The 20638-nt window shown below is 37.6% G+C and overlaps 1 protein-coding gene across 4 annotated transcripts in view; it reads right to left on the bottom strand.

Moving 5' to 3' along the window:
- Positions 1-20638, bottom strand: part of NAA16 (N-alpha-acetyltransferase 16, NatA auxiliary subunit) — a 63509-nt gene that overhangs the window by 40787 nt on the left and 2084 nt on the right. For all 4 annotated transcript variants that reach the window (XM_086881154.1, XM_086881155.1, XM_086881157.1 and 1 more), the window contains exons 2-5: positions 9739-9823; positions 7387-7491; positions 6617-6774; positions 5541-5675 (exon numbers count right to left, since the gene is read on the bottom strand). In XM_086881154.1, the coding sequence (XP_086737280.1) occupies positions 5541-5675; positions 6617-6774; positions 7387-7491; positions 9739-9823 (483 nt within the window). The remainder of the gene's footprint in view (positions 1-5540; positions 5676-6616; positions 6775-7386; positions 7492-9738; positions 9824-20638) is intronic.

The following is a 20638-nucleotide window of genomic DNA, read 5'->3' as shown; positions in this document are numbered from 1 at the left end:
ACAGTATCATTTTCAGCATACCAGAGTTCTGCATCAGAACTCATTTCCAAGAGGAATGATCCACCCATAGCTTGACTACTGGAATTTTTCAGATAGGAAGCTTATAGTATTTCTCTCTAACCAAGTGCTCTCTGTAAACTTTAATCCCCCAGAAAATACAGTGCACAAACATACAGAGTTTTTCAAGCAACAGATAATTATTTTTAGGTCTGCCTGCAGCTGCAGGACTTTCTAGAGGCTACAGTACAACTGGTGGCTCATCCGCCTTGCAGCACTACAACAGCCAAGGAAGCAGGGTAACATTCAAAATTATTCCTTTCTGAGAACTCCCTAAAGCAGATTTAGGCAATGAAAAGTGTTGCCAGGGGCATAGTAATTCCTTTCATACTAAATGCTCATCACTAATGTACAAAATGCTACTCCACTGCATGAATGTTAGAGAGCAAATGCAATCTCCATAAAATGCCCAGCAGTCAACAGAACTATATGAAATGTACTGTCCCAACAGAAATTCCGAGAGAGACTTATAGTCTAACATGATCTTTTACATAATAAAGGATGAGAAGCAGTTGAGTTTGACAAATTTAATATTTTTTCCTGCGACACTACATACTTTGTTTCTTCCTGAGCAACCAACACTTTAAAGTCACATCGGTCACAAAACAGTTTACTATCATTTTATAAATAAATAATTTTAAAAAAGTAATCACAAAAGGCCAAAACATCACACTTGCTGAAAGGAACATTTTTAAGAATAATGTCCTAAACCACTACTTCCAGCCCTTCCCAAGGCACAAGTTGATTTTATAGGATTTAACACCTCTAATTACATGCTTTTCAGATTTTGTGAGGCAGCTTTTACAGTATTGCTGGGCATTTTTAGAAAGATTTGCTTTTACATATAAGTGGACTAAAAGATAGTATAAGTAAACAAATACTGTAAAGATGTGTGTATCTGACAATGAATATTCCTATGAAAATAATACCATTCAAGTACTTTTTTTAGCAGCTAACAGTATAGCAAATGATCACTAATGGAACAAGACTATACCTTATACACACTAGACAGCAGGTAACGTGAAATTCTACCCACTTCTCAAAGTAGCTCTCTTATCTACAGCTCCACTTTAATTTCCACATTTGCTCAACTTTTAGTCTGTATTACCCACAAATAAAAACATTGTTACCAGGAAATTGTTTTTAACTGCTTCACAGAATGGACACATGGAACAGGAGTTAGGCATTAAGCATGTCTTCCTGTTTATCCTTACTGCAATATCATGGAACAAAACTACAGAGCACCAATTTAGTTCTTTCTCCTTCACCTCCTCCTAAAAATATCCTTTCCTCCAACACAATACTCATATCTGAATTCCAAATTCCACAAGTAGCACAGCTTTATGGCACATCATGAATTGGTTTTAGGCCTTCAAAACAGATTACCCAAAAACCCATAAAAAATACACAAACAGGTATCAGTTGACCTCATCACAGCTGTTTTGGCTCAGCAGGATTAAAAAAAACCAAACCCAAACCACCAAAGGGAAAAAAAAAAAAATCTAATTAAATTATTACACAGAGTAAATCCACCAGAAAGGTACTGCACTTACTCTCACTCCATTAAAAAAGTTATTTCTAAAAGAAATTTTAATAAAATTCCATTTTCAAAGATATTTTGAAATCTCATCAATTTAATGATGTTTTAAATCTGTAATTCATCAGAAGGCAAGCAGTTAACAACCCTAGTAGTTAATCTGAATAATCAGATTGTTTTATACAGAGTAAAATCTTCTATAAAGAGAATGTCCACACCATAGTTATTGCTGCTTAATCCATCTTTACTCCTCCCTCCCCCAAGAAGTGTTATGATTCTTGCACAGGATATCCAACTTTCTCCTGAACTCAATTCTGCTGTTTCAGAATAAATTTCTTCCTCTCCTTCTGGAACAAAGGAGAATCAACTTTTGAACTGCAGGTCCCCTAACAACTGTCACTGAAAGAATGTGACAAGATGCAGCCAAAACATACCTAAGAGCAGACCCCCAAAACGCCAGAGGTTTTCTGTCCATATCAGTATTTGTGGGCCTGATGCGAAAATTAGGAATAAAATAAAAATTAAGAATAAAAAATTGTTCTGGAAAAGAAGAAAGGAAAAATGGGACATACAACAGTAAAACAAATTGCATAGTTGTTTTACACCTTGGTTCCCAAAATTTAAATTCTGAACTGAGTCTTACATCATTCTGACTTAACTTAGGACAGTACAAGCTGTTTCCTGCAGGGATGTCTGTCTACCTTTAACCTCATAATCTGTTTTCGACTGAAGTATTGTGCATCTGGCCAATTTACAGCTTTCAGATGACAGGCAACATTGATCTTCATACACACTAAGAGACAGAAAATTCACCATTTCCAGTGATAATTTAGCCACTAAAATAAAACTGTCAATTATAAAAAGCAATTTATCACTTTAATTTGTTGATCAACTTCCTGACACTACTTCTTCCTTTATTTTCCCTGCTAAGCAAGCTTCCTAGCTATCATTCTTCCCAAACCCAGCATACATTTTGTATTAAAGTCACCTAGACTTTTTTCTGTTTACGGTAAAGAAAGAGACTCTGCCCTTCACAGACAGATTTCCTTCTAGTCGTCTTATCCCATATTATTCTTTTCATTTTCTAACTTTTTCTGACAACAGGCTCATCAGTAAGTCTTGATCTCTCAGTAATGAGTGCTTTATGGATAAAATCCCTGCTTGTCAGAACTAAGAGTGTATTTTACTTTTCACCCGTAAGTTTTCCCTGAGGGACAATTTTACAGTAAAGTCAGACTAACTGCAGCCTAGATCAACAAAGACAGCTCACTTCCCTCTATTATTCCCCTTCCTCTTTCCCCTCTCACCTCACAGTTGTTCAGTTCAGCCGATCAACCCTTCCAAAGACTGATTATCTTTCTGGCACTTAGGTTTCCTGAACCAACCCTCCACAAGTCAGCTAGTGCTGCACAAGGAAGTGGTGCAAGCACACAGGAAAAGCTCAGATTGCTAGTCTTGGCAACAATTTGTAGATAGATTAGCTGTATTATTTTGTAATACTGCATCTTCAGATAATCGTCTACAATCAGTAAAATGACAGTTCCTTGATTTTTTTCTTAATTTTACTGCTTGGTCTTGTCCGTTTGCATTCGCATTTGAAAAGACAGAGCTACCTGAATAATTAAAGTAAATAAATATCATCATCCTACATTACCATAATTTATTAATTATTATGACAGCAGCATTTCATGTAGCATGTTGCATTTCTTTGTCTATTCATTAACATGAATAGTAAACACTATCAAGCCTAGTACAGATTGCCATAGAACTCCTCAAAAACATCTGTTTGTTGAAGAGTCCTGCTCATGAGTCATTTGGATACCCTTCAGTCTTTCAATCCTCCTTTTAAACTACTACTCATCTATTGCAGTCACATGCAGCATTCTGTAAAGTCCATCACAGAAGTTCATCTATCAAGTTGCGTTCTTATGAACTACAGGCCAAGTGGGGAGATTTGGGAAGGGAAGAGAAGGAAAGTAAGCAAGATGTGTGCCTCCTGTAAGATCCATGCAATGTCCTGAACTTAATTATTTCAACTGCGGGACTGAAAAATCCAGCCACTGCAAAACCAGTACATTTGGGGAATGTTGTGGAACAGCCAACACATGGCAAAACTGAGCTGCGAATCTGCCTGGGTTCTCCTGACAGTTCTGGACCAAACACATTGATTCCCTCTTCCAGTGTTTGGGGCTCCACCTTGGCCTGCACTCATCACGGAGCTGGCACAACAAAGAACAAGACTATTTTTAAGAAAAATTGGAGTAATGTGTTCGTATGTATTTTTAGTGTTTTGAAGGAGAAAAGACAATATACCACTTAACTGTCTCTAACAATCTCAAAAAAAAAAGGACAGGCTTGATAGGACTGATTTCCTATAAAACTATGTTGTCCAACATTTGTAGCATGTTTCTGTCCTTCAATGCTTAAGCAGCTTCACCACTTGCCTCTGACTGACACGATGCTAATGAACAGTTAAACCAGCTCACTGTACAAATACAAGCAGTCTTCCTAGTTACAGGAATTTCCAGTTTTATTAGAAAATGGCATCAGTACTTGCGCTCACCTTAGGATCATCTTTGTTTTAGGGTGAGACTTGAGATGGTGGTAATTTGCAAACACAGCAAACTCAACCGATATAATGCATTCACCTACAGTATTTAAATTTGGCTTAGTCACTAGACTGAACAGTCTATCATGATAGCCCTCAACCAACCACGTTTACACATTACCTTTTAGAAAAGACAACGCTAACAGCATCACTTCCATTCTCTCCAAGGGGCCAATACCACTACTAAGCTCTCTTAGTACTTGAAGAGCCTCAGTTTCTTCTGCAACATTTGCTGTTTTCCCATCTCCTGCATATTCTTTCTTTCTAACTCAGTCATTTTGACACCAAACTCAGACAGGGCACTGCTGACTCATTTGAGAATGACGACTTTTTGGCTGTCAAACACTCAAGATGACCCACTTTTGACTAAAACTTACTCTTTTCAGTTTTTACTCAATGCTGAAGTTACAGCTCTTTTGAAATATCAAGCTATATATACCCAGCTTGCAACATCCTTTTTTTGACCAGGATATGTGATCAAGACAAAACACTGGTCTCTCCTAGCCATTTGTTTCCTTTCTTACACTTAATCCCATATATAACAACTCAGAAAGGATATGAGATTTTTGTTTTAAAAACACACAGTCTAGTGGTCAGGTAATATCTTACGTAGTTTTACACAGTACTTCCAAGATGCCTCCCCAGGTAAATGGATCTATAAACACGTTTCCTTTTCTTTCCACACTGCAGAATAATCAACACATTCACTCTGTTCTGCTAATTTAGACTTAAGAGCTCTGCATTACGACTAACAGAACAAGGGAACAGTCTCTCTCAAAAAAGGTTATACTCAGTAATTTTAAGATAGTACCATTGATTTACTCAGGTCTCAGCAACACCAAGTCTGATCAAAGAATTTTCAGCTACATGCTCATGTTACTCTGAAACCAAGCACTGATTTTAAGTGTACTATAGACAGGTGCATACAAACCACTGACAATACTACATTCTTTGTAGAGATGTAATGGCATCCAGACCATGGCAGGAGAAAGGGCAAATGAGCACATCCAAAATATTAAAGTATTTGCAGTAGTTTCACCTACTGTAAAGGGGCATGATCATCACAGGTCTTCTCTAGCTAAAAGTCTCACAAGCCTTAAGTTACTCCGCATGAGACTCATTTTCAACCCCAACAGTTTACTGAGGCAGGGGAAAAGTATTCCTGTATAATTTGTTTCTGCAGCTAAGCTCCTGGAAATCCCTCTGCTCAAAGCAGAAGGCTCCATAAATAACAAATTTATTCCTAATTCATAAGTGACTTCTATTTCCAAAGAACTAATTCCTCAGATTCTATCCCTTATACAAAAAGTGTTCTCTTTCCAGACCAGGAAATCTTACCTGCTGGGTTTTCCTAAACTCTTCAAGTAATTTTAAGGCCATATCATAATCTTTTAGTAAGTGGTATGCAATGGCATATCCAATCCAGGAAGCACGTTGTGTGGGGCGCAGTTGAAGCAGCTGGTATCTTGTCTCCTTCAGTAAAAGAAAAGCAATTTTAAAAGAAGAATTTTTAACCAGTTACTACAAATTTATCATAATTTAACACCGAGACAGCTAATATTTTAAAAGAACTTTTAAAAGCCCTAGGCAACCTTTGAAATTCTAACAGCATGGGAAAAAGCAGCACATTTGTGTTTGATAAATTTGGAGGTTGCATTCTAAATACCCAAGTCATGAAACAAAGCATAAAATCTATTTGTGGAGAAGTGGAAGGTGTCATTTTCAAGAGCACCTCCTAAGGGCCTAAATTATTCCCAAAGACAGAGCTTTGAAATCTCAGCAAGTCCCCTCCACCAGAAAGCAGGAGCTCACTACCACAGAAAGAGTGGCACTCACTTTCCTACGCACAAGGTCCTCACACACTACTGCAACACTTCTCAGAACTTCTTCCCAAGTCAAATCATATCCTTGGGTCAGTGATGCTATTATCCTTTTGCATTAGCAAATTCATAAGAATTAACATTCTTAGTAAGGAGACCAACTAATGCCAAGCCCACAGTCCAGTCCTCTACTTCACAAGAAACATATGAATCAGTTCAGTCATTTTGAAACTACTCACTGATTTTTGGACAAATTTTAAGGCTTTATTTATAACGATAATCATCACTGGGATTCCAGAATCAGTCATCATGGGGCAAGTTACCCACATACTAACAAGAAATGTGATAGCATATTTCTTACCAAAAACACCTTCAGCATTTGCACCCAAAAACACCGTTTGTAGGGTTCACAATTGCTTGTTAAATAGTTCTACTTGCTAATTTAAGTGTTGTTCCCTTTTTCTAAACAATAGGTTAAAACATTTTTGAAACAAAAAAAAGAGTAGCACCAGAAATACTAATAAAAGGCTTCACAGTGGAATAGAACAAGAAAAGGCTAACAGCAGTAAGTGTGAATTCAAAGAGAATACTTACCCTATATCCTTCTAAATCCCTCATCTGAATCTGCAACAGAGAGAGATCTCTCAAGATCTGTAGATTATCTTTATCTAGTTTGAGCGCATTCCGGTAACATTTGATGGCTTCATCATATTTCTTATCTGAACGCTGCAGAAGACCATAGACATGCCAGCCTAATGCAGGTTAAGGAAGATACATTCACAATTTTCACAAAGTAACTGCAGTGCACTTATCTTACAGCACAAACAACTTGACATCTTCCTTGAATCAGTAGATCAGTAGATCATCTACTACATCTACTAGAAGATCAGTACCTTTACAAATGAAGATGGATTACTGCAGCCAGACTTTACTAACACAGTGTAAAATATTAAATGCTTTCAAATATTTCTTTTAATGAGATTTTACTGCTCAAGTCACATTCAGAACCCCCTGAGCATTATTATACAAATTAAATTATCCAAACTCCAGACTTTGAGTTAGTCACAGATTTATTATTTAAAACATGCTACCATAATTACAGTAGGAATTCTTACTCATAGAAGTGTTTAATTCTAACAATGGAATTTGTGTATGATTTCTACTTTTCCTCTCTTGCGTGTCTGTAACCTCAATTAGACTCCAGATTTTACAGTAAGGAAAAAACAGAGCTCCACTTGATTCATTGACAAAAAGAAAACTTAACATTTTGTGGATCAGAAGTCTTTGTCACAATCTCAGCACCTTAGATTTCTGTCAATAGTGTGCCACAGCAGAATGATCAGGTTTTGTACTACAAAGGATACAGACGTGACTCTTCACATCATTACGAAGTCCTTTACGAACAAATTCATACGCTTCCTCCTTCTTCCCTAAGCAGTTCAAGGTCAGTCCTTTCATTGCAAGTGTCTCTGTAAGAAGTATCAGATACTTACATTTCTGATTTCCTATATGCCAGCTTCCCAGTGCAGATATCCTTTGAAGCTGTTACATGGTGAAGCCCCCATTAAAATATAAATTTAGATCAGGACAGCAGCCTAGCACAAGGGAAGACTATTACACAGAAGCATTTTCTTTCTTGAAACTGGTCTTAAAAAGACCACTTTTAATCACATCATAGAGATGTGATGAACACAGACAACACAAACTCTTATTAATTAAAAAATACACTTAGCTGGCTTCGAGGGAGTTAACAATAAGCTAAAGTAAACATCGAGAGTTCCTTAATGTGTATTTAAGTTCCAGATGCAAAGACCAAGGGAAAAAAGGCTATGTCACACCACAAGAAACAAACCTCTGTCACAGTAAGTTACCTTGTTACAGTTTTCTTACAAAACATTAGTTAAGGGAAGCATATTTACTGCTACCATATTAGGAGTGTAAGAGACCTCAACACAATAACATTTTTATCAACATTCTGAGAGGCACAAGATTTCAAACAGTACATTGGTATGACTACTGTTCTCCCTCTTCCCTGTTCTTCAAGGCACACAGTAGACAAGCAAGTTGCATGTAACGCATGCACTATGCCTGAAAGCTGCTCCAGATTCTTATTTCAGACTTTTTTTTTTTGTTAAATAAGAGGCCACTTGTTGTGGTCCCTGCCAGAAGATTAGTCACTTTTTTCATCATAATGCTCTGGTGTTCCTCCAACTACAACCTCTTCCCCAGTATTAATGGCAACAGACCATGATCTCAAGGTCAGCTGTAACAGCAGCTTGAAGTTTTATTGCTAGACCCATTTAATGTTTTTTCTGTACAGTACACCTATAAGTGAATGATGACCTAAAATTAGTCAAGGGGGTTTTTTTGGTTGTTTTTTCAGTTGTCCTACATCCACACAGTAAGAAGAAAGCCAGAATTATACCTTTCAAATAATATTAAGATGTTTGAAAAAGAGTATCTGCACTGTGGGAATGGGAGCAAGTTAATCCTGCCTTCTCACACCACCAGGGAGGAAACTGCCCAGCCACACCAATCCATCTGCTTTGCCACCTTCTCACTAAACTTTTGAAACTCCTTGTCTCTGAGGATAAGTGTGACAAGTGCAACTTTCCATCAGATCATTTCACTGGCTTAGTTCTGCTTCAGCTGTTCATTTCAGGCTTTACTCTCAAGCTTCAAAGCCATTAGTGGCTCAAAGCCCACGTAGTATATGGATTGCCAAGGCAGCTAGCTGTCCTGGAAAAGTTTAAGAGGCAGCAAGAGCAGAAAAGATAGACCTTTATACTGGGATATCATAAAAACAGAAGCCCTAGTAGAGAAAAATGCATTAGGTCAGAGCTGAACAAACTACTTTAGCTTTAAAGCAACAATAAACCCACTTTTATTTCTAGGGAAGTAACAAATACAAAGAAACAGCAGACATGGATGGAAGCATGAAAAGGATTAATCAAACATTTTGACAAGATTTGACAACATCAAATAGGAAAATAATTTTACTGACACAGTGCATGCACACTCAGTGTTAGGTTGCTTCAACAGTTAAAAAATTTCACTGTATCAGAAGGGAAGACTGAATAATGTAACAGAAACCTGTAATACAGTAAGACTAGAGTATCCTATTGAGGATGTAAATAGAATTTAACAGATGTAAATAGAAGCAATATTCTGCTGCCCTGTTTCCTACAATATTTATCAGAGCAGGATCACCAGATTCTGTCTTCAGCTACAAGTATTAACAGCAGCAGTATTACACTTAACTCTGCTCCCTTTAAGCAGCAACTTGGTATGCAGTATAGAAAATTTAAGACTATGAACTTGACCAAAAAAACCCCAGATTTTTAATTCATTGGCAGAACACGTTCATCTAATATTCAAAAAGAGGCTGGGCTTGCTTTAAATAGGAATGTAAGAAAAACCCACACTAGCATTCTGACCCAGAAACCTAGAAAGGCAAGTTGGAAGCTTCACTGAAGTGCAGCTTCCACCATATATTTTCATCTTCAACATCTCACTGCACAGGAGTGTTTGACTGAGACAGAATGGAAACCTGATCTGAATGCACAAAGACTGAATATACAAAGTAATTATTCAGTCATAACAGAATAACACTCCACAACAGGCTCTTTCTTTTCTTTCCCAATAATATGATATAGGCTAATAATACATTTAAGCTCTTCACAGGAGACAAAAAGAAATCTTAATTCTGCAGTTACCTCCATGTTCAGCGAATTTTGGATTAGAAAGGATCATCTTGCAGAACTTGAGTCCATTTTTGTACTGTTTTTGTTCGTAACATTTCTGTAAAAGAGGTGAAATAAAATCACTGAAATGCATTTAAAACCACAGTACCTTAACATACTATTAAATGTAGTCATTCATCCAGCAAGGTATGGTGATCAGATCACTAACAAACTCTAGGCAAATATTCATATTAAATTGTCTCTTCTCAGCATTCAGAACATGCAACAAATACTCTACCTCATGATCTACTTTTTTATAAAAAAGTAATTCCTTTTCAACAGAAATAGGAAAGGGAAATAGCAATATCTACTTCAATTCAGATATTCTTAAAATAAAAAGCAGAAACAGAAATCTTGACTCAACAGGACTTTTAAGGAAAATTAATCTCTGAGTCTAGACACTTCTTTCAAAATCCCATTTCCCTGGCCTAGTGACTTCCCAGAACAAGACATCTCAACACACAAGACTTTCCTAGCTGCTAATACAGACTTTTGGAAAGAACAGAAACTATGAAGTAGGATAGACTTATCATAAGCTCAGAAATTGATAGAGGTATCAGGGTGAGACAATTTACCTTGATATTAAAAACATAAAACATCTAATTTCTACCTGGAATAGTACAGCTAAGGGCTACTTATAGATTTACTTAGAATATAATTTACCTAATTACTAGGTAAACTGGCAAACAGTGTGGTTCAACTGTGGAAACACATGGAAGAAACAAAATGTGAACGTGGGTCCCTTTTCTTCTTTAGGAAGGCATTACCTAAATCACTAAGGTTTTAATAATTTAAATCAACTACTGATCACTACAGTGGATCATTAAAACAAAACTGTTTAAGCCAGTTAAAAGCATGCTGCGCCAGTAAGCAAGAAAGTGATTTGAGGTCACTTAAGCTTTTTAACTGTAGGAAAACCACCGAACCAGGCTTAACTTGGCACCGTTTTTGGTTAGTAAAGACTATTGTCCTGCTGTAATCTCCTGCTTCTCAGGAGAAGATACGTCATTTCAGTTATGTGCTTGAGTGCTTCAGCAGTCTCTCACTGATCATTCCAACTCCATCAATCTTCCAGGACAAAGGCAAAATCTATGTTAAATTAATATGGAGATAGATACTCCTTTGCAATCAAAACAGACCATCCCATTAATTCACAGAGCAAAAGCAATAACGAAACATACCTATTCTCACTCGGGGGTAATTGGCTAAGGTAGCAAAACAAGTGTCCTCCCCCCAGTCTGTGAGGAAGGGCTTAATTGCAGACAGATTTTAGGCTCTTGTTGCCTGAAACTCGAGACACTTGCAGTTAACCAAGACTAAGTGCAGATTAAAACATAGAATAATTTAGGTCAGCAGGAACTCTTGGAGGTCACCAGAATCAACTCTCAAAACAAAAAGAGCTAACCTTGATGTTAGGTCAGGTTGATCTGCTGGACTGACTTCTGGCAGGATGGCCAGAGAGTTCCCATCAGAAGCAAACAGTTACACTATAGGAATTCACATTTAAGCAACAGCAACAGAAAAGCTCTGAGATTTATTTTTTTTTAACTGAGAACTAGTTTCAACGCCTTTTACCAAAAATAACCTAGGTTGTGGCCAAATTTGGAGTCTCGTCTAGGGGAAGGCAAAATTCTCCTATTCATCTACTTTCTTTGTTAACTGACTATGCTAAGTATAATTTTTAAAGAATCCTAGGAAAATACCAACAATGTGCTAAGTATGCTTTCTAAACTTATTCAAGTATGCCTAAAAAATAACAATAGTGAACATTCATTCACAGTTCTACAACTCTTGCAATGTTGAGTGAAACTCCAAATATATAGCAGTACTTAACCAGAGGCTATTTGAGTCAAGTGAGCACTTAAAATAGATTAACTACTGGAGAAAATCAGATCCATTATCCTTGTTTGGACATTTTTATCCTATAGAGTTCAGTCTAGGGCCTAGAATAAGAACTGAAGATAATTAGAGACAAATGTGATTTTTGGAGGGCAGACAAGATCACATTTTCTAAAGCCTAACAGATGAATGGGAGAAATTAATGCATTCCACACCAAGAAGAAATGTAAATTCAATATTCAGTTTTTTGGCTTGCTGATAACACAACCAGCATCCTTAGTTTAGGTTAAGAGAAGATCTCAGAGCCCCAAGTCCAAACTTTAATCCAGTACTGCCAAGTCCACCACTAAACCACGTCCCTAAGTGCCACATCTACACATCTTTCAAGTATCTCTAGGGTTGGTGATCCAACCGCTTCCCTTGGCAGCCTCTTCTAATGCTGGACAACCCCTTCAAATGAAGAAATGTTTCCTCGTATCAAATTTAAACCTTCCCTGGTGTAACTTGAGGCAATTTCCTCTTATCCTGAAGCTTCTAGGAGAAAACTGTTTAAAACAGTTAAAGGCATGCTGTATCAGGAGCAGAGACAGGAGAAGAGACCAACCCCTTTGTTACTACAGCCTCCTCTCAGGAGTAACTGTCAGGTAGTTGTAACACAGATGGACATTTAAGAGCTGGAATTAGTTGCAAAGCCTGATGCCTCCATATGTGTTTTCAAGTTTTTTACTTATCAGGACAAATGTGGCTGAAATGCATTCACAAGAATCTGTCCCACTGCATTAACTCTTTGGTATACTAAAAGCTCAAGTTAATTTGCTGAGCTTTTTTTTTTTTTAACTGTCTCATCTGTAGTGCTTAATGTGATGCTCCCCATCAACCCTTTATGGCAATCATTTCCTGCTAAAGCTAAAACTAAATCATGAATGTTTATATGCTTAAAACCTCAATGGGAAATTGTGGCAAGGCCAAAATGTTATCCAGAACTTCTGCTACAAGATATTCCTGGAAGAACAGTCTGGCAAAATCTCATTTATTCCCTTTTTCAACACTAACTCAATTATATAATCTGCTTGTAAACTGCCATACAATTAATCTAGATACCATTTTGTGTACTTTCAGATAAGTATGAAGTGCCTCCACACAGATGTCACACTGGCACTTCATCTGAGAAGTAACTGTGAAGGTAAAAAATCCTACCAACAAGGATACAACAATGAAAAACAAGAAAAGGCTCGATTCCTGCATTACAATGCCTTGCTGCATCTACTTAGGAAAATGCCATTAATAAATTCTACTTTTTTTGTGTTATGTCATTTTTAAAGACCTAAAATCCCTTCCACTGCTAAATATAAACAGCATCAAGGATCTGAATCATGAGCATTACTTGTAAAAGAGAAGGACTTGGCATATCATTACTCAATCACGTATGTCATTTATATCTTACTTATGTTTAACTATTTACAATGACATCAGGTCAGCGAAGGGATGATTTTACAAACTACACCTCCCTAGAAAAAGCATCTGCTGCTTTGAAAAAGGCTCACCATTGAGAGAAAGTTACATTTTCACATACATAGTTAATACACAATACAGGCAATTTTATGGCTGAAGAACATCCCATTACCTCAGACATTAGCACTCGAAGAAATTGCCTTAACAAAAAATTATCTCTACAGGTGACTGGAAGGGAGACTGCAGCTGCAGCAACCAATTCCCTTCCTCACTCCAGGGCCCCAGTGCCACTGAAGGTATTCAAGTGATGTATTATTTCACAAAGCATTTTTATGTGAAGACTAGATAAAGAGTAGTACCACAGGATAGCTACTGCATCAAACCAAATAGTGTTAAACACAGCAATAAGGCTTCCCTGATCAGCTTAAATGTTTTAATAATTTATAGTTACTTAAGATGGCCTGTGACTGTAACAAAGCTGCAGTGAAGTTCAATCCAAACTGTACATTGACCCATCTAATGGTGAGCTTGTGTGAAGGGGGCTTGGCAGAAAGATGGGGACAACTTTTTAGCAGGGCCTCTTGTGATAAGACTAAGAGGTGATGCTTTATTGCTAAAAGATCAGTTCAGACTAGACATAAGGAAGACATGTTTTATGATTATAGTGGCAAAACACTGGAATAGGTTGCCCACAGAGGTGACAGATGACCCCTTCGTGGAAACATTCAAGGGGTTCTGAGCCACCAGATCTAGTTTAAGATGTCACTTCTACAGAGGGGAGGGGAAGAGGGTTGGACTACATGGCCTTTAAAGGTCTCTACCAATCCAAGCTACTCTACAATTCTATGTGCAACTTCTTTAACAAAAATACCACAATTTAAAAATTGGTTCTGCTGTCTCTCAACAAGAACTTATCAAACATAAAATCTACACCAACATTTTAACATTAATCTTACTTGTACAGCCCACATTCTGTTAAGATAGGCCTGCACACCAACAGGCTGCCTTGCCAGAAACATGACAGAGCATCAGAATCACCAATAAGACAAATAAGTATTTTACATCAGTTAAACAATTTTAACACCGTTGCTTAAATACAGTTTCAAGTTTTATTAGAAGAACAAATGAAAGAAACATTAGGTTGGAAAAGACCTCTATAATTGCCAAATCCAACCATCACATTCTCATTGAACCATGTCCCTAAGTGCCATATTTACATGACCTTGTAAATACACCCAGGGTTGGTGGCTCAACCACTTCCCAGGACAGCATGTTTCAGTACCTAACCACCTTTCCTGTGTGGAAGTTTTTTTCTCATATCTAATCTAAACTTTCCCTGATGCAACCTGAGGCCATTTCTTGTTGTTCTGTTGCTTGTTACCTGAGAGAATATACTGACTCTGACCTCACTACCACTCTTCAGGTAGTTGTAGCATATGATAAAGTCTCCCTTGAGCCACTAAACAATCACAGCTCCCTTGGCCACTCCTCAATATGACTTCCTTAAGACATCATTTATTTTAGTCTTCCCTGTTACTCTACTTCCATATAATCCTGCCTGCAGCTCTCTCAGCACTCAACAGTTTCATTCTTCTTGCCAGGCAGAGTCTTGGCACCTGTTGCCAAGATTTTGGTGTAGAAATCAGGATTTTTGGGAATACCTAGGATTCATTAAAAAAAAAAATTACTCATGTTCTCAATGCTCTGTAACAGTGATGGACGTGCTGCTTAAAGAAAGAAATGAAGGACTAAATGTGAAACAGTGGAGCCTAGGGAAAAAGGACAAGGATAACACATCACGCCTTATGGAAAGAATGTTGGAAATCAGTTATGCTGGAAATCTCCCCCAGTCACGATGGTGATCAAGTTCAATAGTAAAAAACCCTCCTAGTTATCAATGACACAAACTCTGATCAGCACCTTTTCCTGGGAGCTACCTGACAAGTACTTTGGGGCTGATCAAATTACTGATACACATTTCTGACCAAAACCAGACATAACCAATACAGGAACATCAGCACACTGTCAGTATTCTTAATTGGCATTTAACACTCGGACCTGTTAAAAAGCCTTGTTGCTTGACTGCACATCTATAAAATAATGTCATCAGCATAAAACAGACAATCTATTTTCTACAGCAGCTGAAAAAATTAGTTGTCAAGTACCTTAGTCAGATTTTACGCAACACTCAGTAGTTACTGTTTATAAGCTAATAAATAATTATTAAATTATTCACCAGTTTGATAGCAAGGTTTGTCCTTCTTGTTTGAAGGAGTTCAGCATCTGTGTCAGAAAAGCTCCTCGTATTACAAACTATATGGATATTTTTAATACTGATACACAGAAAGAAAGCATTGTGATACCACTGAAGTTCAGAGACATACTAGAAACCCATCCATGAGTTTTCCAAACAGCATCCCTCTATCCCTCTTGCCACACTGACTTCAGTTAATGGATATTTTAGAGAATGAAAAAAACGGGTCAGCTGGAAGGGGCTTCAGGTCATGAAGGCCAAGAAAGACATTAATGCCCTCCCAAGCATCTTAAATTTCTAGTCCCAGGGCAACCATTCCAGAGTATCATGTTTTTCTACCCGTTCTCCATACCCTACCACAATTTTATATATGCATGGCCACCCCATGTCTGCTATTACTCTGCTGGTAAGAGCAGCTAACCTCAACATCTGAAATAAAAAGAGGAAGACAACCTAGATATATCCTTTGCTTGCTTCAACTGTCAAAATGGGCAGGCCACATCATTCTTCCCCAGACCTGGGGACTTAGCAACACAGAACAGTGCTGAGTCAGAACACAGACAATGGTGTACAACAGAACAAGCAGCCAGCACTACATGGTGGTAATATTTTGATCAATGTATTAATGTCACAGTAATATCTAAGCTTTCACAATCATTATACTCTGTATACAACAACAGTGTTTTTGTCCCTTAACCAGATTTTCACAATTATTCAAGTTCAAATCACCAGAAAACAAAACTTCAAAGATAATGCAGCTGTTAGTAACAGTTGTAATCACTGCTGTTTGTATTATTATTGGCAGAATAAAATTGATATTGTAATATGGGAAAGAGCATGCATGTTAAGAGAATGTTTTTCCATCATTTATTGCCATAGAGCTCTTTAACAGCCCTATAAACTACACCTCTTTTAAAAGAGGAAGCTATTATCAATAAGCTTGCCTTAAATTAAGGCCTAGTGTAATTTCATGCTGTGCAAACACACTCAATACAATCGGAACTCCCAGAATATCCTTTGCTTCAAAAGGGCAGAAACAAGGAGAGTAGAAAGAGGTCCTGCTGACATGTACTTTGCATTTGCATACACTGCTTGACTTCATACAGTTCTCTTCTGTTTATGAATGTGTGTGCCCCTGCAAAGCAAAAACCATAACAGCAACACTAGAAATGAGACAAGCCATAGCCCTGACAAACGTTTTCCAGTAGTTTTCAATCTGCACTTTGTGCAGAAGTACTGAAGAGACCAATCTGCCACATCTCTTGGGATGAATTGCAATTTGCTTAGCAAGAACTCAGACTAGGTAGGTGGCTCCACAACCTAGTGGAACTGCATCTGAGAGCACATAAGTAAATGAAACCATGAACACCAGCACTGTTTTGTGGGATCTGATACAAAATACAGTAAAAATAAACATCAGGCTTTAAGAGTTACAAATTTTTTTAGGCATCTTCAAGCAAGTTCAAGACAATTACCAATGCAAGCCTTCAATTTAATCTCAACATTCCATACTTGACAACACAGTGATTCAGCCAAAAATTACATGAATCACAGCAGATCAGAGCTGAGATCAGACACACCTGGAACAGGCCACTAGGGCTAAGATACAAGTGCTGGATGAAGACAGAGAGCCTTATGAGTAAGACAAGCTCTACTGCAGTTCTCACCTGAATATTCTCAGCCTCCAGTTATTTGTGCCTCACCAACACTTCAAGTAAAAGGGTTTATCTTCACTCACAAAAAGAGTAAAGAAGGTCCCCACCACACACCCCTCAAAGTGTCCAGCTTTTTTATACGGCTAATACACCATCCAGCAAAGGGCTCCACAGTATAACTACCTTTTTGTTAATAACTATTTGAAGCCTGCTACTTTGCAGCCACCATTTCTGCCAGAATCAAAAGGAATCATGATAGCTGGAAAATAGGAAAGTACCTACTTTACTTCTGAATCTTTTGTGAAGTTCTTTCTCCCTCTAGAAGGTAATTTCATACTCCTCCTTCTGAGAAGGCTTTGGGGAGGAACCAGGAGAAAGAGCAAAGAACACTGCACTGCAAACGTAGACTTGCAGTGTACTTGGGCAGCAGCATAACAGCATATTCCTTTTCCCAGGATTCACCAGTTTTCAGTGTATAGGGTAAACTATCTTAACAAAACTTCATATACCTCTAAAAATCTCAAACCTTGGGGTAATCCATCTCACAGCCCATACAAGGTCTGTATTGAATTAGGACTTCCAAGTCTTACATTCATTTACAGCCAATTTTACTTGTTATGACTCAACTTGCTCCAAAAACATGGAAGCTTTCAGGTGGCCTTCACTTTTTGTGCCACAAATAGTTTAGAACTAAACTCTTCCTGCTAGTCATGCTTGTTCTGTTCCATATAAACAGCCAAATAAGAAAAAATTCCAGCATAAAACACAAAGGGACTAAACTCTGAAAAATTACCATTTTTTAAAATAAAAGTATGAATAAAAGTCCAGAATGAAGAAACAACCCACAGCATTCCACAGAAGCCTGCTTTCTGAGCCTTGCATGATAACCTTCACAAACTCTTTTTGAAAAATTATCTCAAACAGATACTTTTGATTTAAGATTTCCTCCAAATGAGACTCCCTCAAATCACTGACAAAGGTGAAATGTGACTTTTCCTTTATGAAAGTCTTACTGACATAGTTACCATCAGCCTGGCCTCTATCCTCCAAAATTCTGTCATTTCAGTCATTTGCAGCTGGCCAGGGAGCCTCACCACCTCGTTTCAAAGTCCGTATGGAGGGAACCGCCTACACTCTTCCTAGGCAGCCTGTGCTCAGCAGCAAAGCAACAACCACACCAAGAATCAGTCTTAAGTTACACCAGAAGATTTTAAGTGACTGCTCCAAACTCCTGTCTTTAAAATGAATGGATCTTTAATGTAAAAGACTTCAAAATTCCACTGCTCCAGTGGTGGATTAATAACGGCTACCTCAGCTATGGTATTTATCTCATTTGGGAGACCCTAATTAGCATAACAACAATTATCACAATTACTGAGTTTAATAGTTCAGTAACTTCCCCCCCATCGTTCTTACAAGACTGACAAGTTGCAAGCTTATACACCATTACTACTTCATTACATAAAATTTTAAAAAAAGCTTTCAGAATTCTATGCATAAGAATTAATTTAATTAAATCCTAAAAACACCTGTATATTTATATTTTATCAAAGAATAAATCTCAAAGTAATTGAAGACGTTGGAGAACAAAAGGGACATTACAGAGAAGCTGAACAAGTCCTCAAACAGGGCACTTCAGGTAATTTCTAACATTTCCTTACCCTAATAAAAAACGGAAAATACATGCCTGAATCAACTGAGCAGCAACAACTCACTGCTGCAAAGCTATACACTTGCAGACTTTTTGTGTCTTATTAGTTGAAGTCAGCTGCAATTAAAGCAGCAAACCTTATTTTAGGCAATATGAGGAATTTGCTAAGAAACAAAAAGGATTAGTAATTTACAGGCATGATACTATCCAGAGTTCTATTAGGCATGAAACAAACATCAGACCATAACTTACACCGCACAAGCCTGGGCTGACACCAACACTTACTAGAAAACAGTAAGCATTTCTTAAAAACAAAAAACAACTTGGCAAGTAAGCCATGAAAGCATGACAAGAACCCCAAGGCTTTTCTCTAAAGCCTACTAGACTACTGACAAAGACTACTGCCATGCCCTGTCCAGACAGCTGATTTGATTCCATAAAGCTAATGTTTAAGACTAATTCTGAGGCAGATTATAGTATGGATTCGTGGGTGAAGGAAAGGCAAAAAAAAAAAAATAAAAAAAATATTCAAAGCTGCTTAAACTGAAACATACTCTGAGGGCAAGTTTACAACTCAATTTTAAATACACAAAATAGAAGATCAGGCTAAGCTTACTAGAAGTAAACACCAAATACATGATACCAAACTTCAACCTCAACAAGAAGCATTTCTAAGTTACCATGAGTATGTTTATTTTAGACTGTATCTGCCCCATACACTTAAAAAGTCATCTAAGCTGAAGACTGACTTTAATTAGCAAGAAAAACACAAGCACTCCTATATTAATTCTTATTTATGATGCTTTTCTCCTTCCATGAGAGTGGAACAGATTCAAATACTCCATCCACACCTTCTGTGGGGCTGTGAAGTGGAAGAGAAAAGCCTGAAGCTGCTCAGCCCCTTACTCCCAAACAATATCACACCTGTAAGCACCAACAGATCTTCCAGAGGAAGAGCAACTAGACTGAAAAAGTCTTTGCAGAAGAGTGAAAACATGGCCTAAGAAACAAAACAGAGCTGGAAGACAGTATAGAGCAAGAAAGGAGCTTTAGCACTACCTTAAAGTAGTCCTGATCAACTCGGACTATTACCTACGCTACAATTGCTATTACTGCCCTAGTCACCTACCTGCTAGTTTTAAGTCAGCTAGTTCTAGCACTGCCAAGCATGCAAGCACACAAACTGATGTGACTTAAAGGCTATTTACTCAGCTTCTTGGGCAGACTTCCCAGCTTACACTGAATTCCAAGAGGCCACACTAGCCATGGCAGCTCTGACAGCTTTGCTGTTACGTGGGCATCTTGTTCAGAACATTGATAACCTGTGACATATGTTACATATACACTAAGTCACTGTGCAGGATTTCTCATGATCTCCAAATGAATTTTCCCTCTCACAACTGCAAATTCTCTGCAGAGCATTCATAGAAATACTACAGAATTAATATATGAGTACAATTCCCTTGCATCTGTTCCAAGTGATTAAATCACTACATGCTTGTAGGGCCTTATTATGCAGCCTCCCACATAATCCCTGCCCCCAATTTTTGAAATTACTAGGGATGCTATGGGCATTTTAAATATCCTAGCAGTGCCAAAGTAAGCAAAAGCTGGTTCAATTAAAGAGCCTTTAGCACCACAAGCTATACTACTAAACAAAAATACTCTGAGACGTCAAGCAACCAAAGGGTTCCATGTGTAGTATGCCAATATTCCAGAAAGAAGCACACCATGAAGGAGTCAGAGATAGCCAGAAAAAAAATTGTAAGACATTAAGTTTTAAGAAGTGACGCTTTATCAAGAGATAAACCAGTAATTTTGTAATCAACACTTTAGGAACTGCAACTGACCATTACATAGCACCAGTTAAAGGCTTCTAGAAGTTTTAGAAAGCAAATAAATTTCTGTATGAGCTTCACTGAAGTTTTGTGTATCTCTCCTCCTTGCCTAAGCACTCATTTACAACAGTTTTAGCTATTGTTTAAGATATTTTTTAAACAAAATTGTCTAAAATACGATCTC

Source organism: Cyanistes caeruleus, chromosome 3 (genome assembly GCF_971803275.1).
Source record: "Cyanistes caeruleus chromosome 3, bCyaCae1.hap1.1, whole genome shotgun sequence".
NCBI classification, from domain to species: domain Eukaryota; kingdom Metazoa; phylum Chordata; class Aves; order Passeriformes; family Paridae; genus Cyanistes; species Cyanistes caeruleus.
Note: the sequence above shows the minus strand (reverse complement) of the source record. Positions and strands in the feature narration are given on the sequence as shown.